Source organism: Anolis sagrei, chromosome 5 (assembly GCF_037176765.1).
Source record: "Anolis sagrei isolate rAnoSag1 chromosome 5, rAnoSag1.mat, whole genome shotgun sequence".
NCBI classification, from domain to species: domain Eukaryota; kingdom Metazoa; phylum Chordata; class Lepidosauria; order Squamata; family Dactyloidae; genus Anolis; species Anolis sagrei.
The window spans coordinates 51,546,404-51,570,984 of NC_090025.1; the positions used below are offsets into that span (position 1 = coordinate 51,546,404).

At 40.7% G+C, this 24,581-nt stretch overlaps 3 protein-coding genes across 3 annotated transcripts in view; all 3 read left to right on the forward strand.

The window, feature by feature from the left end:
• The first annotated feature begins 2,886 nt into the window (after positions 1 to 2,886).
• The window catches only part of LOC132776794 (toll-like receptor 2 type-2), a 28,208-nt gene continuing 6,513 nt past the window's right edge, over positions 2,887 to 24,581 (forward strand). Inside the window, exon 1 of the mRNA XM_060778815.2 lies at positions 2,887 to 2,968. The gene's annotated coding sequence lies outside the window, so the exon portion shown is untranslated. The remainder of the gene's footprint in view (positions 2,969 to 24,581) is intronic.
• Positions 2,888 to 23,556, forward strand: LOC132776795 (toll-like receptor 2 type-2). The gene is made up of 2 exons (XM_060778816.2): positions 2,888 to 2,968; positions 17,486 to 23,556. The coding sequence occupies exon 2, from the start codon at positions 17,492 to 17,494 to the stop codon at positions 19,814 to 19,816; it is 2,325 nt and encodes a 774-aa protein (XP_060634799.2). The 5' UTR covers positions 2,888 to 2,968; positions 17,486 to 17,491; the 3' UTR covers positions 19,817 to 23,556.
• Positions 2,890 to 14,695, forward strand: LOC132776793 (toll-like receptor 2 type-2). The gene is made up of 2 exons (XM_060778814.2): positions 2,890 to 2,968; positions 11,050 to 14,695. Exon 2 carries the CDS (start codon positions 11,056 to 11,058, stop codon positions 13,381 to 13,383), a length of 2,328 nt encoding a protein of 775 aa, XP_060634797.2. The 5' UTR covers positions 2,890 to 2,968; positions 11,050 to 11,055; the 3' UTR covers positions 13,384 to 14,695.

The following is a 24,581-nucleotide window of genomic DNA, read 5'->3' on the forward strand; positions in this document are numbered from 1 at the left end:
GGACGGGGTGGAGGGCAACTCATCAACGGATGATGAGTTGTAGGATAAATGAAGGCACTGGAGTGATAGAACTTTGCAGTAGGCAAAGTGTTGGATTCGTGCCTTGGATCTTGTCGCTGCCGCTTCTCTTGTTGGGCTTGGGTCCTGGAACTGCAGGTTGCTGTGTTCTTTGTGTACCAACCAGCTTGGATTCTCGTAAGTGCGGATTTCCCCTCTCCTTGACCTCGGACTGTTTCTGATGATGACGCTGCCTTTGGGACTTTGGAATCTTCATCTGGGACTTCTTCGACTTGGTACTGTTTTTGGACGACGGCTTCTCTTCACGGCTCTTTGTTTAACCATTATCTTTGAACTGTGTGATTTTGGTGTGCTTTGAACGAACTCTTGTTTAATCCGGATTTTTTTGCCAGTTTAATCCGGTTTATTTTCCAAGTTCATTTTTTAAGTTGCAAGTTGCTGCAAACTTTGAGTTTTGACCAGAGGCATTGAAGTGTCTCTGAGTCCTGTTTACTTTGATTTAATAAACTGGTTTTTTTTTAACATTTCCCTGTGTCTGGCTTTTTAAGGCATCTGAGTTCTGACACTAATGGACTGCAACTCAGTTCTTGTCAAAGACAAAAGCCAAGGATACTAAATAACTAGACATTCTACTATACACAAGAGGAACATAACTAATTATTATTACAGGGGAATTATTATTACAGGGTTCCTTCAAGTTGTTGATGTAGAATCCCAAATAAGAGGAAGAAGGTACATGAAGATACATATTACATGGAATGATTGACCCAAGATAGAAGTTGTGAACTACTTGAAGACCAAATTAGTAAACATTAGGTCATGAAGTGAATCAAAACATCCCACTCTGTCGAGGAGAAAAATAACTCAATATAGGCCTTTTGTGGCCTGAAGGCAATTTGAGCAGGGATTTTAATCCTAGTCTTCAGAGTCCCAACAGTCATGTCATACACCATGTTGATTCATAACTTCATGTAGAACACATTCAAGAAATCCAAAATGGGATGTAACAAAAGTATGTGTGTTTTTGAAGATTTTAATGGCTGGAATCACTGGGTTGCTGTGAGTTTTCCAGGTTGGAAAACTCTCCTGACATTTCGCCCACATCTACGGCAGGTTGTGAGGTCTGTTGGAAACTAGGAAAATTGGGTTTATATATCTGTGGAAAGTCCAGGATGGGAGAAAAACTCTTGTCTATTTATTTATTTACTGTATTTGTATACCACTTTTCTCAGTCCACAGGCGACTCAAGGCGATTTACAAGGCAACAATTAGATGCTCACAATACCATAAATATAATTACAAACATTAATATATAATATAAAAGCATTACAGAATCAATAGAAACATAAATCATTAGCCTTTCCTTGCTAAAACATTGTCCAGTCCCATTGTCTAGTCGTTCCATTTTCCTATGTCAGTTACTCTGCATTTACAAACGCTTGCTCAAACAGCCACGTCTTGACTTTTTTCCGAAATGTTAAAAGGGAGGGGGCTGATCTGATATCCCTATCGGCGTTCCATAGCCGAGGGGCCACCACTGAGAAGGCCCTGTCTCTCGTCCCCGCCAGGCATACTTGTGAGAGCAAGGCCTCCCCAGACTATCTTAAGGTCCTAGATGGTTCATAAGGTAGGTGTGAATGTTGCAATTGGCCACCTTGATTAGCATTTAATAGCATTGGACTGGCTTCTTCCTGCCTGGGGGGACTCCTTTGTTGGGAGGTGTTAGCTGGTCCTGATTGTTTCCTGTCTGGAATTTTCCTAGTTTTTTTGTTTTTTGTTTTTTTAGTGTTCGTCCTGATTTTGGAGGTTTTTCATACTGGTAGTCAGATTTTGTTCATTTTTATGGATTCTTTCTTTCTGTTGAAATTGTCCACATGCTTGCCTACTTCTCTGTGTAGTTTGACATGGTAGTTGTTAGAGTTGAACAATAAAACAATCAAGGTCAGCAAACCTCTCCCAACAAAGGATTCCCCCAGGCAGGAATTAGCCAGTCTTTGAAGCTGCAAGGCCTTTCAATGCTAATCAAGGTGGCCAATTGCAACATTCACACTTGCCTTGAGCAGACAGTTCTTCCTCCCATCCTGGACATTCCATGGATATATAAACCCCGCTTGCCTAGTTTCAACCTCCAAGGATGCCCACCATAGGGCGAAAGGTCAGGAGGGAATGCTTTTGGAACATGGCCATAAAGCCTGGAAAACTCACAGCAACCCAGTGATTCCGGCCATGAAAGCCTTCGACAACACAGAATATCAAGTCAGAAAATCCTACAATATTTGCTTTGAACTAGATTATCTGAGTCCACACTCAAATAACGTGGGATTTTCTGCCTTGATATTCTGGGATATAGGGCTGTGTGGAAGGTCTCACAATCTCCAAATGGACCACGCTTCCAAAAGTCTGTGGAGATTCCTCGTTTTCCCAAAAGGTGATGAATGCCATTTCCCAAAAACTTTCCCAGTGATGGCTCATTAGTATGAAATCTTGGAGGCTGTAGTTTGGCAATGTCTTCTTAGCCTCCTCTCCCAAAAAGGGCTGATGCCAAGCCAAAGCACAACTGGCAGGATTGGGTAGCAATGAGCGCTGGCACTGGAAGTGGGGCCAAACTGCATGAAGGCTACAGTGCTGATCATCACCCCATTCTTTCCCTTCCCGTTTGTTTTGGGTCCCCAACCTGTTGGCCAGCGCCTCTCTCCGCCCAGTTACTGGAAGAGGGCAGGCCTGGGCGCCTCTTGCCCGGGGAATTCCGGCATCGGAGGTTTGTTTACAAGTGAAACTCGCTTTTGCTTGAGTTCTCTCAGTGGAAGGAAGCTCCCTCTGAGCTGCAACCCTGAAGGACAGCTTGAGGAAGGCACTTGGCGCGGATCGTGTCTCTTTAAAGCGCAATAGGGAAGCGAGTGTGTCCAAGATCCAGCTCCTTCCCTGGAAGCGGAATTCTGAAGCCAAACGGGTAGGTATTGCATTCCAAACATGCCCCTCTCTTTTGCACCCTCTCCAGTCTTTTGTGCTCATGGGTGCATCCACATTGCCACATGGATGCAGTTTGACAACAGCTGGCAGAGGTTTGAGTTGCAGTTTTTTGGCAGAGAAGGCAGCAGATTTTAGTAAAGCTCTACCAGTTCGAATCCAGGGAACAGGGTGAGCTCCTGCTGTTAGCCCCAGCTTCTGCCAATAAGTTACTATCCCTTATTGGGGGGGGGGGGGCATGCTCGGCTTCATTAGCAGTTCGAAAAAAATGTGAATATATGAATAGGGAGGTAACGGCGCGCCATGCAGTCATGCCAGCCACATGACCTTGGAGGTGTCTATGGACAACGCCGGCTCTTCGGCTTAGAAATGGAAATAAGCACCCCCCCCCCCCCCCCGCAAAGTCGGATAAGACTGGACTTAATGTCAGGGGAAAACCTTTACCATTACTTTTAGAAATACCTCTGCAGCAAGCAGTCAGAAGAAAGGTACTCAGTTTCCAGTCCCAAAGTTTGCAGCATAAATGATGGGAAAGATTCATACTTGTGGAATGATTGTTCTGATCCAGAGTTTGGGAAAGTTATGTATGGAGCTACCGTTTACCAAACTCACCTGGCAATGCCAGGAGCCTCACTAATTAAGGGATTTCTTTGGGATCTATAGTCCAAAATTCCATAGCATCGCCATGGCAGCTCAAGGGGTGTCAAGCTGCATTATTTCTACAATGCAGATGCATCCGTGGCTTAGGAATCATTCCAGTGGCACCCCTTTGTGGTGGAGATAGAGCAGGGTAAAATGTAATATATAAAATAGTTCAATACAGTGGGAAACTGGGAGTTGTAGTTTTACAAGGTCTTTAGCCTTTTCTGACAAGGATTCCGGTGCCTCACAAAACTACAAATCCCAGGGTTTTATAGTACTGAGTCATGGCACTTAAAGTAAGGTCTAATTGCATTATTTCTACAGTGTAGATACACCCTGAGTTTAGCCAGCACTCACTTCGGAATAAAGTTTTTTAAATATATATATTTTATTGTGATATATATATGTGTGTGTGTGAGAGAGAGAGAGAGAGAGAGAGAGAGAGAAACTCTACATATATGTTATACATATATATATACACACACACACACACAAACTGCAAGTCGCTTCTGGTGTGAGAGAATTGGCCGTCTGCAAGGACGTTGCCCAGGGGATGCCCGGATGATTTGATGTTTTTATCATCCTTGTGGGAGGCTTCTCTCATGTCCCCACATGAGGAGCTGGAGCTGATAGAGGGAGCTCATCTGCCTCTCCCCGGATTCGAATCTGCGATCTGTCTGTCTTCAGTCCTGCTGGCACAGGGGTTTAACCCACTGCACCACTGTGTATGTGTGTGTGTGTGTGTGTGTGTGTGTGAGAGAGAGAGAGAGAAACCATGAAAATTTCTATATAATGAAAATGCAATGTTCGTTTGTGGGATTAACATAACTCAAAGACCACTGGATGAATTGACACCAAATTTGGACACAAGACACCTCTCAGGCCAATCACTCATAAGAACACTGAAAAACACAGTGGAAGGGACTTAAAAAGCCAAAAAACAAAAATACATTACAACGCATGCGCAAAACCACATATATACACCAACACACAAACTGGAATGTGTCCAGAGGAGGGCGACTAAAATGATCAAGGGTCTGGAGAACAAGCCCTATGAAGAGCGGCTTAAAGAGCTGGGCATGTTTAGGCTGAAGAAGAGAAGGCTAAAAGGAGACATGATAGCCATGTATAAATATGTGAGAGGAAGCCACAGGGAGGAGGGAGCAAGCTTGTTTTCTGCTGCCCTGGAGACTAGGACACGGAACAATGGCTTCAAACTACAGAAAAAGAGATTCCACCTGAACATTAGGAAGAACTTCCTGACTGTGAGAGCTGTGCAGCAGTGGAACTCTCTGCCCCAGAATGTGGTGGAGGCTCCTTCTTTGGAGGCTTTTAAACAGAGGCTGGATGGCCATCTGTCAGGGGTGCTTTGAATGCAATATTCCTGCTTCTTGGCAGGGGGTTGAACTGGATGGCCCATGAGGTCTCTTCCAACTCTATGATTTGATGATTCTACATATATACACAAATATATAAACAAATTTATGCATATATATACACACAAAACACATATACAAAGAGTGGATCACAGCAACGTGTGGCAGGGGATGGCTAGTGCGTGTGTATGTATGTGTGTGTGTGTGTGTATATATATATATATATATATATCCACATACACACACTCACTCTCTCTCTCACACACACACACACACACAACTGGTGCGGTCTCTAAGATCTGCCAGGGAAGCCCTCCTCTCGGTCCCTCTTCCATCTCAAGCATGGTTGATAAGGACGAGGGAGAGGGCCTTCTTGGTGACGGCTGCTTGGCTTTGGAACAACCTCCCCAGGGAAATTAGGCTAGCCCTCACACTCCAATGTTTTTGGAAAAACTTGAAAACATGGCTCTTAAGCAGACCTTCAAACATGATTATAACATCAGTTAAAACCGAGGAGCAAGTACATTTTTTAACTCTGGCACTTTAATGTGATTAAAATTGATACACCCATTTAAATGTGTAGATATTGTTGCATTTTGTTTAAATGAGTAGGTTTTTATATTCTGTTTTATGTATATTTGTTTTATGTTAATAGACTTTATTATTGTTTTATAAATGTTTATGTATTTTACTGCATTTTGTATATTCTGTTGCACTACTACATGCATTGTGAGCCACCCCGAGTCCCTTTTGGGATATGGTGGCGGGATATAAATAAAGTTGTTGTTGCTATTACTACTACTACTACTACTACTACTACTACTATAGTACTTTTCTCCCATTATTTTAGATCAAAACTTTTGTATTTAGAACGTATCATGGTGTAATGATCTGAATATACTGGGATTAGGATTCTGGGAGGCCAGGATTCAAATCCACACTCAACCACTGGGCGCTCTTGTTACTCTGCATGTGCAAATCACTCTACACATGTAGAGTAACTATCACCAACATATATCATTGGCAGGATGCTAATCAATCATAGAATCATAGAGTTGGAAGAGACTTCGTGGACCATCCAGTCCAACCCCCTGCCAAGAAGCAGGAAAACTGCACCCCCGACAGATGGCCATCCAGCCTCTGTTTAAAAGCTTCCAAAGAAGGAGCCTCCACCACACTCCGGGGCAGAGAGTTCCACTGTTGAACGGCTCTCACAATCAGGAAGTTCTTCCTAAGGTTCAGATGGAATCTCCTTTCTTGTAGTTTGAAGCCGTTGTTCCGCATCTTAGTCTCCAGGGCAGCAGAAAACAAGCTTGTTCCCTCCTCCCTGTGACTTCCTCTCACATATTTATACATAGCTATTATGGCTCCTCTCAGCCTTCTCTTCTGGCTAAATATGCCCAGCTCTTTCAGCCGCTCCTCATAGGGCTTGTTCTCCAGATCCTTGATCATTTTAGTCGCCCTCCTCTGGACACATTCCAGTTTGTCAACATCTCCCTTCAATTGCGGTGCCCAGAATTGGACACAATATTCCAGGTGTGGTCTAACCAAGGCAGAATAGAGGGGTAGCATGACGTCCCTGTATTTAGAGACTATACACCTATTGATGCAGACCAAAATCCCATTGGCTTTTTTTGCCACAACATCACATTGTTGGCTCATGTTTAACTTGTTGTCCAAGAGGACCCCAAGATCTTTTTCACACGTACTGCTCTCGAGCCACGCGTCCCCCGTTCTGTATCTTTGCATTTCATTTTTTTCTGCCAAAGTGGAGTATCTTGCATTTGTCCCTGTTGAACTTCATTTTGTTAGTTTTGGCCCATCTCTCTAATCTGTTAAGATCATTTTGAATCCTGCTCCTTTCTTGTGGAGTATTGGCTATCCCTCCCCACTTTGGTGTCATCTGCAAACTTGCCTTTTAACCCTTCGCCTAAGTCATTAATAAAGATGTTGAACAGGACCGGGCCCAGGACGGAACCCTGCGGCACTCCGCTACTCACTTCTTTGCAGGATCACTGCAAATATTTGTTGTTAATTACAGTTAAATCAATTTTGACTTATGGCAATCCTATGAGTAACAGTTTTACTCAGGTGTTGCAAACTGAAGGCCTTGACTTCCTTGATTGAACCTATCCACCTGTCTCCCTCTGTTCCTCTTGCCTTCTATTTTACTAAGAGTTGCTGTCTTCTCTCATGGGTCATGTATTCTAATGATATTGTTGAAAGTATGACAGTCTCACCACTTCATCTCACTAGAGAATGAATCTACTTTAAATCCAGTTTCTGCCTCCTGCAGAATTCTAGCATTTGTAGTTTAGTGAAGCTGTTAAAGGCTTCTCCCTAAACTACAAACCCCAGAATTCTGCAGGAGGCAGAAACCAGATTTAAAGTGGATTCATTCTCTAGTGTGATGAGGTAGTCATCAGTGTAGTAGTCATTTTGGCTTCTAGGGAGAGCTGGGGCATGATTTGTGGTGGAACCCGCTATTTGTCTTTCTGGCAGTTGATGGTATTGACAGAACTCTCCTCCAGAAACACATTTGAAATCCTTTCCCTTGTTCCGGCTTTCTTAACGTTAAGCTTTCTTCTGAAAGTTAAGCTTTCAGAATCGTACACATAAGTCAGAAATGTGGCAGCATATCATGGCAAATATTAGTGATCCTTTAAATAAAAATATACTTGTAATGGACTTTTAAAAACTGACAGTTTTCTAGAATTGAGACAATTTGAGGTTATTCTTTCATGTATTAGTTTTCCTTACATTGGTACAAGCATTTCCAAATGTAGACTGATTTGTTCCACGTACTTCAAAAGATGGGGCACTCTGAAGCATGGGAAAATCAAGGGAAGGCATAGTCATTTCTATACTGTTGCTGGACTTTTTTTAAGCCCCAAAGTGATGTCAGAGTCCACTGATGCAAGGGAATTCTTTGCAAAAGCCTGTGACTCCTTGTGCTTTGTATGCTGATGTGTGTGCAGCCAAGAGATATAAAGGATTCTTTGAGTGGGAGTGACTCACTTCATTTTCCATGAGAATGACTGTGACTCATTGGGAAAACAATTTTTTGTGTGTGTCAGGAGCGACTTGAGAAACTGCAAGTCACTTCTGGTGTGAGAGAGTAGGACATCTGCAAGGACGTTGCCCAGGGGACACCAAGGCTATTCAATGCTAATCAAGGTTGCCAACTGCAACATTCACACTTGCCTCAAACAGACAACAGTTCTTTCTTCCACCCTGGATATTCTACAGATATATAAACCCCATTTTCCTAGTTTCCAACAGACCTCACAACATTTGAGGATGCCTGCCATAGATGCAGGGGAAACATCATGAAAGAATGCTTCTGGAACATGGCCATACGGCCTGGAAAACTGACAGCAACCCAGTGATTCCGGCCATGAAAGCCTTCGACAACACATTATTAAATTTGTTTTTTCTCTGTGGCATGTGGCAAAGTTAAGAATGAATTTTCTCACACAGTTGAAGAGGCATGGGGAAAAATCCTCGATTGTGCAATCTTTTTCATTAATTTCACTTTGTAGGATTCTACTATAATCCTTTTCCTAGGATATCTAAATTATATTTCCAAATGCTTACATATAATGCTGGGTGTTTAGAGACTGAAAGAAAGTTATTAATTGATTAATAATTACACTAGGGGAAAATCATGGAGGGCAGCACTCTTATGAGGGCAGTGCCCTTATTTTGCCCTCCATCACTTGACTCCTGTCTAAAGGGCCTCATGATTCCCATCCTTGTTGGAAACCAAGATGCTGATGTAGAATTCCCTATAGGTTTTCAATGCAAACTAATTCTTGTTTCCAGACTTCTGTTTGATAACAAAAACTAGAAAAAGAGCAACCTTCTCCAGTTGCCTTGTGGCCTTTTATAAATGTGTCTGGGAAATGCCCTACAAAAACATCTGGAATGAATCAAGATTTTTGGCTTGTGTTGCTTGAATATGAAAGTGGCAAAAAACAAAGAAAGGGATTTTCCCATCCACTATCCTGTCGGTAGTTAGCAGCCTGATAAATTGAAACTGCACATGGAAAAAAACATTGTTTTTGAGGGATAAATATCAGGCTGTAGTTTCCTTCTGTTAAGCTTGCTTCAAGAGGCCTAAATTTGAATTTCTATGTACCCATGAAAATGCTGAGCAGCCAATTATTTGGTTCCTGCATCTTGGCTGAGAAGTCAGTACTTATGAGAAGGAACCAGTGAAAGTGCCAGGAAGGGAAGATCATTTCCCCCTAAAAATATCTTTGCCATTTATGTCTGATGAAAAAGTTTATGAACTTTCAAAACTTTCATATTATTGTTTTGTGCCTTTTGTTAGTCCCATAAGCCAATAAAATATATTATTTAAAATGTGTTTTTTAATGTCATTATATTTTATTGCATGGCCAACACCCTGGACACAGACAGACAGACAATTTTGTGTCACAATCCAGCCATATAAGTACAGTAGTTAAAATTTTACACTTATTTAGCCAAAAGTACTTTGACTGGGTGGACGTTGTTGAGCGACCACAGCACCACACAAGAGTCTAGAGTATAAGCAAAGAGTTTATTGTAAAAATATATGAAAAAAGCAGGGATAAAGAAAGAAGAGAAATACTCCAAAAAGGTTTAGCAATAGGTGATAACCACACAGGAAACCACATGTCTTATAAAAATCCAAAGGTAATATAGTTTAGGAATAGCCAAAAATTACAAGTACAGCATAAATCCATGAGCAAGAGCTATATTTATAAAACTCGAGCAAGAATCATAAAACAAGAATATAGAAAACTTCAAAGATACTTGAATCCAAAACCAAGACTTGACTTGACCAGAGACTCAAGCCTTGCTTTTAACTCAAAAGCCAATATTGCCTGAACTGACTAAGGTAAACACTGGCTGTTAATAAACAGTCATGAGGTCATGTCATTTCCCATGAATTTTCTCGTATCTCTTTCCCACATAATCCTTCTGACCTGTAGAGCCGATTCTCTGTTCTGATCTGTAAATGAAAACATTTGCTTTTCTCCGTAATGCCAGGTGCTTTCCCTTGAGAGTTTTCCATTTCACTTAATTCTCCTTCACTCGACTCCTTATCTAATGATGTTGTTTCTGGCTCCTGTGACTGACCTTGGAGTTCTGTGCTGTCTGAGTCATTTCATTTCCCTGGCATGAATCTTCAGCACTTTGAACCTGGCCTGAATCTGCATCACTTTGAACCCCAAGAAATCCCACAATCTCTTATGAATCATCAGTCAACCTATTAGCCCCTGGCTGCTGAGCTACAAGAGGCGTTTTATGCCCTCAAAGTTCAAAGATACCATATGGATATATGTATGTATGTATCCTACTCTGCTGTGTGTATCCTACTCTCTACTGTTAGGATGAATTATATGAAAGACCAAATGGACTGAACCCTAAGAAGAAATACATTGCCGAATCTACTTAAGTCTTTTTCTGTAGATTTTCTGGTACTTACTGATGAAGTAATTATTAAAATATTGACTGTATAATGAATGAATATACACATAAATTGCTTTACTTGTGAATCCTGGGGGGGGGGGGGGGGATCAATATGGATATTTCTATTAAAAACAATCAGTTTTAGTAATTATTCTAGTCTGGAAGCTTTGTATTTTCTTTTAATTCTGAGAACATCAACAGCTGAGTCCAGTTTGTCTTGAGTCCTTTTGTGACATTAGCCACAATTCTACATGTGCTTGTCCTCTGCTTTTTCCTAGTAACACACCGAGTACCTTCTGACCTCGGCACCTTCAATTTCATCTTATTTTTCCCTTGTACATGGTGTTTAAACTTGGATTATGGTTATATTGATGGTTGTATTGATTCCATGGCGCTGAATCGTATCCGTTAAAGTGATGCGAAACTGCATCCTTAGTGAAACATCATGCCATATTGGTACAAAATGTATCAAAAAGCTTTCTGTGTGATAAGTGTTTTTACCAGTGAAGCCAAATAAATAAACAAACAAATTCTATCATGCTGCTCTTGCTTTGTTTTTGTTTTTGTTTTCAAAACCTTTTAGGCAAACATGATTCCAGTCTGGAAGATTTGGTTCATCACTGTGGTTGGAGCTGTGAGTCTTTCTGCCCAAGATAACTGTCTGTTTGAGGCAGCATCTCGTTTTTGGAACTGTTCTTCAAAGGCTTTCAGTGTGGTTCCACCTGGTTTAACAGCTGATGTCTTGAGGTTAGATCTGTCCTTCAACAGGATTGAGCAAGTGAGAGAAGTAGACCTGAAGTCTGCAGTCAACCTCCGTATGCTTTTGCTCCAGTCAAATCTAATCCATACAATAGAGGAGGGCGCCTTTCTCACTCTTGTCAGACTGGAGAATTTGGATTTATCGATGAACAAGCTGACTTACCTGTCATCCTCTTGGTTTGGATCCCTTTCTTCCTTACAGAAGTTAAATATCAAAGGGAACTACTATTCAGAACTTGGGGAAACGCCACTCTTTTCTGGCCTAAAAAGTCTGCAATTTCTGTACTTGGGAAATGACATTCACTTCTCTACTTTACGGAGACAAGACTTAGAAGGGATTTCTGTTCTGGAAGAGTTGGAGTTAGAAGGACCACTTCTGAAGCAGTATGAGCCAGGAAGCCTTCTAACATTGCAGCATATAAATAATCTTATTTTGAATGATCCTTCCACGTCCATTTTACTTTTGCTTATGCGTGATGTTAGTAATTCTGTGGCATGCCTTGAATTGCAAAATGTTGAAAACATTGCACCTTTCCTATCACTTGATCAAGAGATTGATTTGGCTGCCAAAAAAATGGTGTTCAGAAGTGTTATTTTTCTGGACAGCAGTGTTGCTCATATGATACACTTTTTGGCCAGTATGAAACAACTCCATGAGGTCCAACTTTTGGACTGCACATTGCGGGGTAATGGCTATTTTGGGAACATTCAGCATTATTCAAGCAGCTTACATGTGATAACAATTAAAAATATCACAAATGAGGCATTTTATGCATTTTCTGATTTGTCTAGTGTAATACATTTGTTGGAGAATATTACAAGTATCACAGTTGAAAATTCAAAAGCTTACCTGGTGCCTTGCCCTTTAGGAAAATTCAGTTATTCACTACAGTATCTTGATCTCAGTGATAATTTGTTTATTGATCCAGCATTAGATATTTCATTGTGCCAAGGCGCCTGGCCTAAACTGCAAACTTTAAATGTGAGCCAAAATTCTCTGTCGCAGATTGAGATAGTATCACGAAGCACAGCTCGTATGGTAAATCTTTGGAACCTTGATATAAGTCAAAATAGCTATGGAACGATGCCAGATTTTTGTGAGTGGCCAAAAAATCTGAAATATTTAAACATCTCAAGCTCTAAAGTAAGTAAAGTCACAAACTGTATCCCCCAAAGTCTGGAGGTGCTGGACATTAGCAATAATAACCTCCAAGACTTCAGACTGAGCCTTCCTCATCTCCAGGAACTTCACATCCAAAACAACAAATTGACCGCCCTTCCACTTGCAGCTTCAATCCCAAGCCTTAGCATCATAAACATTAAAAGAAACAAAATATTTGGATTCTCTGAGCAGGAACTGGAAAGATTTGCACACTTGGAGATGTTGGATGCAAGTTACAACAGCTTCCAATGCACATGTGAATTTGTCTCTTTCATGCAGTCTCGATCAGAAATATCTCATATCTTTATGGATTGGCCAAATAACTACATTTGTGATGCACCTGAGTATGTAAGAGGGAAAGAAGTAGGAGTTGCCCATTTATACTTCATAGATTGTCATTTGAAATTAGTAGTTTCTTTGCTCTGTATCTTCATACTTCTGATCATCCTGGTGGTAGCAATTCTTTGCTACAAATTTCATGCCATCTGGTACATGAAAATGATCTGGGCTTGGCTTCAGGCGAAACGCAAACCCCAAAAAGCCTATGTTAAAGAAACTGAGTACGATGCCTTTGTTTCCTACAGTGAACAGGACTCTGAGTGGGTGGAGAACGTCATGGTGAGGGAGCTGGAGCAAACCCATCCGCCATTCAAACTCTGTCTCCATAAAAGAGATTTTCTGCCTGGCAAATGGATTGTGGACAACATTATTGACTCCATTGAGAGGAGTTCTAAAACTCTGTTTGTGTTGTCACAGCACTTTGTCCAGAGCGAGTGGTGCAAATACGAACTTGATTTCTCTCACTTCCGCCTCTTTGATGAGAACAACGATTCTGCGATTTTGATTCTACTGGAGCCCATTCCACCAGAAACAGTTCCCAGAAGGTTTTGCAAACTGAGGAAACTGATGAATACCAAAACCTACCTTGAATGGCCAAGTGATGAAGATCAGCAGATGTTCTTTTGGTTTAATTTGAAAACTGCCATCACATCCTAGTAGAAAATGTGGACTTTTTTATTGTCCAGGCTCAATGCAGTTGTGTGTGTATCTACCTTTTACATCACCTGTCATGGCCTCATTAATTTGGGGGTTTGCCACTTTTCTCCTCTAAAATACAGCTCATAGCAATTGGAATTTGTTGGCAGTCTCCCATCCAAGTACCACCTGGGGCTGACTCTGCATAACATTCCAAGAGTAGAGAGGATCCTTTACAGTACCTATGCATTCCAGTTATCAGAGACAGCAGGATCTGTTTGATTTGTGAGTAAACAAATCAGGTTAAAGAATACATTTCTACTTCATAACACTAGAGAATGAATCCACTTTAAATCCAGTTTCTGCCTCCTGCGAGGCTATTAAAGTCTCCTTCCTAAACTACAAACCCCAGAATTCTGCAGGAAGCAGCAACTGGATTTGAAGTAGATTCATTCTCTAGTGTGATGAGGACCACAAAAGTCGTTTGGACTGAAATGTTGGGCAAAATGGTACCAACATTTGGGGAAAGGGGAGGGGTAAAGCTGCAGATATCTGGCCGTGTTTGGCAGCTATTGTGTGTTTGTTTCACTGAATATGTTGAAGATGGTCCGCAAAGAACTATCTTGTTCGCTTCAGTATTTGAGAAAGCCAACTATAAACCACCTTGAGTCGCCTTCAGGCTGAGAAAGGTGGGAGACAAATACCACAAATAAATAAATAAATAATCATACAAAGAAATCATTTTCAATGTATTTCTTATATGGACATGCAGATATTACAATCAACGGACATATTCTTTTTCAAACCAGCATTACTGCATTATTGTTGCTATTGACAGAAGGATATATGAATCTCAGTATTTCGATGATTAAATCTACAGTTTCTCTTACTCTGATAGGAATTAAAAGGTTAAAAGAACCTAATAGCACCTTTCAGAGAAAAGGAAATTCCAGCTTTTTCCAAGTGCTGCTGGATTTTTTTGTGTCCCATTATGCTAAATTCTACCAACATAGATCTTGAATACTGTTGCAAAAGATTAGATTTCTGGCATTTATCCTTATTTTATCTGTATGGACTTGTCAACACAGTTTACCAAGATATTAATATTGAGGTCCAAAGTGAAAGGATGATTTTAAAAATCTAGATATAAGAAATATTTTGATACAGACTGCACATTTGCATAATGTCAGCTACAACCTACAATACTGCTAATACAAAGTCTCTCCCAAATTCTCACTTTAAAAAATAATGCAAAACTCTCTCTAGAAGAGGATAGAACAATAATCAGATCTTTTGATGAATTATTTGTGGACTGTTGAGTGAACAGATGAACTTTGTTCTTCCTTAAATCTTTTCAGTCGTCTTCTAAGTCTTTGTTTTTTTTCCTGCTAAGAGTATGATGTTATCCATCAATCTTTGTCAGCTTTCAGGACAGTGCAATAAAGCAATGATAGGAAACCTTACCAGGCCAATTAGATTTGACACACATGATCAAGATAGTGTATTTTAATATCGAGACAAATGTTTTTAGTGTTCATGTATGCATATAATGAATTCATGTCCCAGCATTGAATGTTTGCCGTATATATGCTGTGCTCCACCCTGAGTCCCGTTCATGGTGAGAAGGGCAGAATATAAATGTTTTAAATAAATTAAATAAATAAATTTTCAAGGCTGTTTCCCTTGAATGTAATCCTGCTTTCCATATGATATGTTCTGTATATAAATAAAACAGACTGTGTGATATATTGCAGCCTTATCTGATCCCTTTGCGAATGGGAAACTATACTGTTTCTCCATATTTTGTCTTAACAGAGGTCTCATCTCCTAAGTATAGATTAGACATCAGAGCAATCAGATGTTGTGGCATCACCCATTTATTTCGCAGTGAGCCATAGTTTATCATGGTCTACACCAGTGGTTCCCAACATTTTTTTGACCAGGGACCACTTGACCAGGGATCATTTTGACCAGAGACCACCTTGACCAGGGACCACTCTCCAACATTAGTACCAAAAGGGTTACAAATCAGTTTTTGGTCAGCTTTAGATTCGGTTTGGTTATTTGGGGTGCTGGTTCAGAAAATTGCATTGGATAGACTACATCAGTTCTAGTATCTGGTACAGAGCACATGCCATCCAGTAGTCGCCATCTGTTTGCCCACAGAAAACCATATTTAATAAACCTCACCTGTTGTAGTAGAGCCTGTGACTAATGTTACAAACAGTAGTATGGGTACCAGAAGGGGGAAAAGGGTTACTCAGGAGCAGGAATCTGATGATGAGCAGCAGAGAAAGAGGATCCGGGACATATTTACAGCACCTACAGATGAGGAGTCGTTTGAAGGATTCTCTGGTGATGATGGGTCAATTAGTGAAGGAGAAGACACCATGGATCGGACTAAGATAAGAGAAGTGCAAGCTATTTGTGAGGAGCCAACAAGTAGTGATACCTTTATGGGGTTCTCTGGGGGTGAAGACTGGCAATCAGGGGATCCAACTGAGTCTTTGGGCGACCTAAGTCTTGAGAGGAGATGGAGGACTTGGAAGGAAGGACAAAGGAATTCACGTGATGAGCTGGGAGCAGCAGCAGGGGATGATGGGGCGGTGGTCAGTTCATCTTTTGATGATGATTTGTAAATAAAAGTGGGTTCAGGGGTGATGGGTCCTTGCAGAAGGCAAGGTGTTGATGAAAGTTTGTGTGTTGGGTGCTGTGTGTTGGAAAGGATTCTTGTGGACTTGTTGCTGCCTGTTTTGTGCTCAGCGTTGGTTTGGGATCTGCAGTTTGGATTTCCTGATCGTTCACATGTTTCTGACCCGGATTGGCTTCTTGTGAATGTGGATTTCTCCCTTCCTGGACCTGGACCGGTTTGGCTAAAGATGCTGCTTCTGTGGACACTGGAGCAGCGCTGTTTCGGATTTCTCCCACTTCAACCCTGGGCTTCGGCCGATGACGCTTCTCTTCCTGTGGCCCCTCCTTTTTGTTAACTATTTGTGTACTGTGCCTTTTGTTTTGCCTCAGAGTGCTTTGTTTGATTCGTTTCTTTTGCATCCAGTTTATCCAGATTATAATTCTGTCAACCTTTTTGAACCAGGTCTGGTTTGTTTCTTGAGTTTTGACCATTGGTACTGCATTTAAGTACCTCTGCATCCTTTTTCTTTTGTTTTAATAAACTCTGTTTTGAAGCCACTTTTGAGTCTGGCCCTTTAAGGTGTCTGTGATTCCAACATCACCACCTTAAGAGGGTTTCGCGAGACTAGTTGCTCTTGTTGCAACAGTGTAGTAAGAGTGAGGTCGCTGACCATATTTTAGTTCTTATGGACCACTGGTGGTCCATAGACCAAAGGATGGGAACCACTGATCTACACAGTCAAAAGCTTTGCTGTAAGCTAAAGCATAGGACTATTTTATGAAATTCTTTGATGCAACAGTTACAACTAGGGAAGCTGAATCTCTGATACTTTGGCTTTATTCTTCCAAAATTGAGTGGGTAGCTTTCACTGCTTGTTTGGTTGATATAGACTGGTTCTGGGTTAATTACACAGCGTTTTACTCATGAACCTATGTTAGATCCTCTACAGACAAAAAAGCCTCTGAAAATCCAGGTTTTGCTCCTGTACAAATGATATTTCTCCATTTGAAGTATTCCCAGGAAATTCCTGACAGGGTCATTATTACTCTCCAGGTTAGTTTAAATTAATCCACTATTTCCTGAAATGAATTGTGTCTCTTTGTGGATTCCTGTTTGAGATATGTTGGACCAGGCTAAGATATTTCAAGTTGAATAATGAATAATTGAATATATAAGTAAAATTGAAACAAAAAGAATGGATTGTGTCAATACTTCCAGGGATTCTTTCCCTTACTAGACAAGCCCTTATGACCAGTTGGTTTAACTCCTAATTCACTAGTAAAACTGAAAGACTGTGTTGCAAAACATGCATGTCTTAAAAGTGTGTCACTAACATGAAATGTTTGGAAAGCTCTGCCTTAGAGAAACATCTAATAGTTGGTGCGAAATATATCAAAATACTTACTATGTGATAATTTTTTTTACTAGTGAAGCCAATTAAATTTTATTATGCTGCTCTTGCTTTCTTTTTCTTTCTTTTAAATTGTTTAGATAAACATGATTCCTGTCTGGAGGCTTTGGTTCATCTCTATTGCTGGCGCTGTGAGTTTTGCTACCCAAGAGAACTGTCTTCTTGAGCCGTCTTCTCATTTTTGGAACTGTTCTTCCAAGGCTTTTGCTGCGGTTCCACCTGATCTAACAGGCAATGTCTTGAGATTAGATCTGTCCTTCAACAGGATTGATCAAGTGAGAGAAGCAGACCTGAAGTCTGCAGTCAACCTCCGTCTGCTTTTGCTCCAGTCTAATCTAATCCAAACAATAGAGGAAGATGCCTTTCACACTCTTATCAGGTTGGAGCATTTGGATTTATCAAGGAACAAGCTGACCCGCTTATCACCCTCTTGGTTTGGATCTCTTTCTTCCTTACTGACTTTGAACATCAAGGGGAACTGCTACTCAGAGCTTGGAGAAAACCCTCTGTTTTCCAACCTAAAAAATTTGAAATTTCTCTACTTGGGAAATGATGATTGCTTTTCTACTTTGCGGACGCAAGACTTAGAAGGGATTTCCGTTCTGGAAGAGCTGGAGCTAGAAAGCCCATACCTTAAACAATATGAACCAGGAAGTCTTCAATCAACAGTGCTCATAAACAACCTAATTTTGAATGACCCTTCCACAACCACTTTGCCTGTGCTTATGCATGATGTTAGAAATTCTGTGATATCCCTTGAACTGAGGAATATTCAAAAGCTAGGTCAGCTGAACTATTTTTCACTTGATGGCATTGCTGCCCAGAAATTAGTGTTGAGAAATGTTACACTATCTGATTGTGATGTTGTTCTTGTTATAAGATTTCTTGCCACTGTGAGTCGACTACGTCACTTAGAGATTTTAGACAGCCACTTACAGGGTCATGGCATTTTTGGTGGCATACAAGATATTTCAAATACTTTAGATGTGCTAGTAATAAGAAATCTATTAATCAAAGACTTTTATTGGTTTTCCAATTTGTCTACTGTGGTGCATTTTTTGGAGAATGTTACTAGTCTTACGATTGAAAATGTTACAGCTTATATGGTGCACTGCATGTTTGGAAGACATTGCCGTTCAATGCAGTATCTTGATCTCACCAACAATTTGCTGGTAGATACAACATTAATAACTTCATTCTGCAAGGATGCCTGGCCTAAACTGCAAACGTTAAATGTGAGTCAGAATGCTCTGAAACAGATTGAGATCGTATCACGAAGTACAACTTACTTAATAAATCTTTCTAACTTAGATATAAGTCGAAATACCTATGAAGCAATGCCAGACTTTTGTGAGTGGCCCAAAAAATTGAAATATTTAAACATTTCAGGGTCTAAAGTAAGCAAAGTCACAAATTGTATCCCTCAAAGCCTGGAGATGCTGGACGTTAGCAATAATAATCTCCAAGACTTCAGACTGAGCCTTCCTCATCTCCAAGAGCTTTATATCCAAAACAACAAATTGACTGCCCTTCCACTTGCTGACTTTTCCCCTAGCATTAGAGTCATGAATATTAGAGGAAACAAAGTATTTGGATTCTCTGAGCAGGAACTGGAAACCTTTGCAAACTTGGAGATGTTGGATGCACGTTACAACAGTTTCCAGTGTACATGTGATTTTCTCTCTTTCATGCAGTCTCGATCAGAAATATCTCATATCGTTATGGATTGGCCAAATAACTACATTTGTGATGCTCCTGAGTATGTAAGAGGGAAAGAAGTAGGAGTTGCCCATCTACGCCTCATAGATTGTCATTTGACTTCAGTAGTTTCTTTAATATGCATCTTGATACTTCTGATCATTCTGATGGCAGCAGTTCTTTGCCACAAACTTCATGCCATCTGGTATATGAAAATGATCTGGGCCTGGCTTCAAGCAAAACGCAAGCCCAGAAGAGCGCGTGTTAAAAAAATTGACTACGATGCCTTTGTTTCCTACAGCGAGCAGAACTCTGAGTGGGTGGAGAATGTCATGGTGAGGGAGTTGGAGCAAGCCCATCCACCATTCAAACTCTGTCTCCATAAAAGGGATTTTCTGCCTGGCAAATGGATTGTGGACAACATTATTGACTCCATTGAGCGAAGTTCTAAAACTCTGTTTGTGTTGTCACAGCACTTTGTCCAGAGTGAGTGGTGCAAATATGAACTTGATTTCTCTCACTTCTGCCTTTTTGATGAGAATAATGACTCTGCGATTTTGATTCTGCTAGAGCCCATTCCAGCAAAAACAGTTCCCAGAAGGTTTTGCAAACTGAGGAAACTGATGCATACCAAAACCTACCTTGAATGGCCAAGTGATGAAGATCAGCAGATGATCTTTTGGTTTAATTTGAAAACTGCCATAAAATCCTAGATGAGGATTTGGGAAATATACACATGTCAGTCTGGACCAATCCAATTTTGAATATCTCCTTACTTGGTCCTGGCCTGTCATCACATGAAGATCCTACATCTGTGTGTTGTTCTGTAGGAGCAGATACATGTCTTCTCACATCTTGGGAGCCATCAAAGCTTTGAAGATGTCCTTGCTTACTGAAGGAGTCGTGAATCACCTTATGGAAAAGCAGGTATTCTCAAACTGGGGAGGGAGATGAGGATACACTGTGAAATGGAGTTCAGCCTTTTCCTTCCTTCAGGAGTCTAGAGCAGCCAGATCTTCTTAGTTTGAATTACATCCTCTCTCCATCCTCTCCCAACTGGTAAGAGACAGCAGTAGGGGTTTGCCTAGGAGCTGACAGTGGCCAGATGGTTTTTGGACACATTACAAGAACAGAAGAAATGTCCTCTGCACTCGAAAAGGGGCTGGTACGGGTGTAAGCTTATCTATACTTAGGTCTTTAAAATAATACTGGACTATACACCCTTCATTGCAAAGATCAAAAGTGAGCATTTTCTCTTTCTGAGTTGTAGCGCCTTGCGCTTGAATCTCTCTCTAAATATTCAGCTTTCCCTCCTTTTAAAAACCTTCAATGATTTGACATTCAGACCTGGAAGATCCATTGTAAATACATTCTTTTTATTTTTGTATTTATTTAGTCTATTGAGTGACTGCATATGATTATAATACGGAGTGATTAATGCAACATGATATAATATGACTGTGAGCAACCGTAGACCTAAGGCCTCATGAAGTTTTCCGCTAGATCTCATGAGACCTTCAGGACATCAATAAAGATCTCTTTAACAGACCCTTTCCCTTCTCTCAAAGCCTAGAAGAGAAAGAATAAACTGACATTTTGGTCCACTATGGCCACATCTCCTACTGACTTCAGCCCAGCTATCACTGACATGTGATTTCCAAGAGATAAACCTTATAGGAGCCTTCTAATCAAGGTGAAAGAAGAAAGCGCAAAAGCTGGGTTGCAGCTAAACATCAAAAAAACCAAGATCATGGCAACAAGAATGATTGACAACTGGAAAATAGAGGGAGAAAATGTGGAGGCCGTGACAGACTTTGTATTTCTAGGTGCAAAGATTACTGCAGATGCAGACTGTGGCCAGGAAATCAGAAGACGCTTACTTCTTGGGAGGAGAGCAATGTCCAATCTCGATAAAATAGTAAAGAGTAGAGACATCACACTGGCAACAAAGATCCGCATAGTCAAAGCCATGGTATTCCCTGTAGTAACCTATGGATGTGAGAGCTGGACCTTGGGGAAGGCTGAGCGAAGGAAGATAGATGCCTTTGAACTGTAGTGCTGGAGGAAAGTTCTGAGAGTGCCTTGGACTGCGAGAAGATCCAACCAGTCCATCCTCCAGGAAATAAAGCCCGACTGCTCACTGGAGGGAAGGATACTAGAGACAAAGTTGAAGTACTTTGGCCACATCATGAGGAGACAGCAAAGCCTAGAGAAGACAATTATGCTGGGGAAAGTGGAAGGTAAAAGGAAGAGGGGCCGACCAAGGGCAAGATGGATGGATGGCATCCTTGAAGTGACTGGACTGACCTTGAAGGAGTTGGGGGTTGTGATGGCCGACAGGGAGCTCTGGCGTGGGCTGGTCCATGAGGTCACGAAGAGTCGGAGACGACTGAACTAATGAACAACAACACCCTTATAGGAATACAGTCTCTGGGCACAAAAATGTCCTCCTTAGTATAATATATCTTAACAAAGCTTGTTGTTGTTAAGCTAAAATATTTGTAATCAAACTAGATAGCAGGCTGGGTTATAATTAAATCCAGAACAACAGAATTGGCTTTGTGAAATTAAGTACAGGTATACTTCAATTAACAAAGCTTCTGACAATGAAGCTCTTTTTCATAAAGTCTTTTTATGCCTTCCCAGTCTCCCTTTTCCTCCCTGCCCTTAGTTTTTTTTAAAAAAAGTTGTTTCCTAGCATCATTCAGGGAGGATGAGAAAAGAATGCTGGAGATCCACATTCTTTTGGTACATCAGAGAGCAATGCAGTACAGCTTGAGCTGCAATACTATAGTTTTTTCTCTCTATCCATTCCTCCTGTGGCCTTGTGTGCCTGAGTAGAGTGCCTACAGCTATTCCTCTCTACTTATTAAGCAAAGTAGAGAGGAATGAGCAAAGCATATAAGCCAGCCTCAACAGTTGTCCCCAGCAGGCTAAGAGGAGCCCCCAGTGGTGCAATGGGTTAAACACTTGTGCCGGCAAGACTGCTGATGGACAGGTCAGTGGTTCAAATCAGGGAAAAGTGGATTGAGCACCCTTTGTCAACTCCGTTCCCCATGTGTGGACATGAGAGAAGTCTCCCTCAGAGAGGGTAAAACATCAAACAGCCGGGCATCCCCTGGGCAACATCCTTGCAGATGGCCAATTCTCTCACATCAGAAACGACTTGCAGTTTTTCAAGTTGCTCCTGACATGAAAAAAAGTCAGTTAAAAATCTTAAGGTTCTATAGATTTTGCCACCAAAATGGAAATTTAAAAAAATGAGACAGGTGAAAGAAAGAAAAAGTGATTCCAAAATGTATTTTTAAAGAGACTTTCCAGTTGTATGTAGAAGTTTGAAATGCCTTTTTTTACTTATGTGTGAACTACTTCACCTGATTTTTTCCCCTTTTATATCTGCATAGTGTTAGTTTTGAATAAAACGTTTGCTGAAACATGTTGACCTCTTCTTTTTTGTGGTGTAGGAATCTATCTCTATATTTTTCACTTATTTCTATTTCTGGCACCAAATTGTCTGATAAATAAATAAAACCCAGAAACACATTAACTTTGTTACCTGAAATATACAGTACCTGTGTGTTGAGAAGTCTTATATGGCAGAGTTCAGTGTGTGAATGCTCTACACCTGCAGCTGCTGCAGAAGGAGGAACAATGACTGTCTTTCATCAGTTGTGGAATGTCTTAAAGCAAGCTATAGTGGTCACTTTGGTCATAGAATTACAAAATTTTTAAATCCTAGAGTTGGGACCTAATCAAATCCCCTGCCATGCAGAAATATACAACTAAACCACTTCTGAAATATGCTTATCCAATCACTGTTTAAAGACCTCAAAAGATGGAGAGTCCAACATCCACAACATCAAGTAGCAATTGCATTAATGAAAACTGAGATTATATATTTTTATTAATTATAGAATCATAGAGTTGGAAGAGACCACATGGGCCATCTAATCCAACCCCCTGCCATGAAGGAAAAACACAAAGTACCCCAACAGATGGCCATCCAGCCTCTGTTTAAAAGCCTCCAAAGAAGGAGCTTCCACCACACTTCTAGGCAGAACGTTCCTTTGCTGAACAGCTTTCACGGTCATAATTCTTCCTAACGTTCAAGTGGAATCTCCTCTCCTGTAATTTGATGCTTGTTGCTCCAAATCCTAATCTCATGTCAGCAGAAAAAAAGTCTGCTCCCTCTTCCTTATGACATTATTTCACATATTTATACATGGCTATCATGTCTCCTTTCATCCTTCTCTTCTTCAGGCTAAACATACTCAGCTCTTTAAGATGCTACTCATAGGGCATGGTCTCTAGACAGTTGAACATTTTAGTTGCCCTCCTCTGGACACGTGCCACTTGTCATTATCTCTTTTGAAATGTAGTGCCCAGAATTGGACACAGTATTCCAGGTGAGGTCTAACCAATGCACAACAGAGAGGCACCATGACTTCCTACGATCTATCAACCTGTGGGTCCCCAGATGGTTTGGCCTTCAACTACCAGAAACCTAACAATTGGTAAACTGGCTGGAATTTCTGCGAGTTGTAGGATAAAACACCTGGGAACCCACAGGTTGAGAACCACCAATTTAGACACTAAATTCCTTTTAATGCAGCCCAAAACCCATTGGCTTTTTTAGCTGCTGCATCACACTGTTGGCTCATGTTCAACTTGTTATCCACATAGACTCCAAGATCTTACTCACATGGACTGTTGTCAAGCCAGGCATCACCCATTCTGTATCTTTGCATTTAAGTATTCTGCCTAAGTTTAGCATCTTATATCTGTCCTTGTTGAAATTAGTTTTGTTAGTTTTGGCTCAGCTCTCTAATCCATTAAGGTCATTTTGAATTCTGATCATGTGCTTTGGAGTATTAGTTACCTCTCCTAACTTGGTGTCATCTGCAAACCTGATAACTTTTGTTTTTCCTGTGACTTCAACATTTCCAGAATTTTTGCATCTTTCATTACAGGTACATCCTGTGGAATCTGGCAGTTTGGTGGAGTAGTAGAACCTCTGGTAGAGATTTATAAGTTGCTCATGAAACTACAAATCCCAAATTTCCTAGGATGTAAGCATGATAATTAAAGTGGTATCTAGGTGTTCCAACTGCATTGTTTGAAAGAGCATGTAATGTTAGAATCAACCTGATTAATGGTTTTGAAAAATATAGGGGTAGTTGTACTGAGTTAATTGTTTTCATTCTAGGATATGTATGACTATCTGAAAGATGTTGCCCATATGCCGGATAAAATTCAAAATTACACTGTTATCAAAAGTTCACTGGGATTCCACAAAACAAGTAAACTTTGTGATTTGTTATGTGAAATGGGCCAAAACACCAGAAAGATAGCCTAACTTTGTAGTCAAATTTTTGTGTGCATCTAGACTGTTGAATTAATGAAGTACAGCTTTGATTGCCATGACTCAATGCAAGAAAATTGTGGGAGTTATAGTTTTACCAGGTCTTTTGCCTTCTC

Coding starts and splice junctions, on each gene's coding strand:
- LOC132776793 (XM_060778814.2), top strand. CDS start 11,056: ATGATTCCAGTCTGGAAGATTTGGTTCATCACTGTGGTTGGAGCTGTG.
- LOC132776795 (XM_060778816.2), top strand. CDS start 17,492: ATGATTCCTGTCTGGAGGCTTTGGTTCATCTCTATTGCTGGCGCTGTG.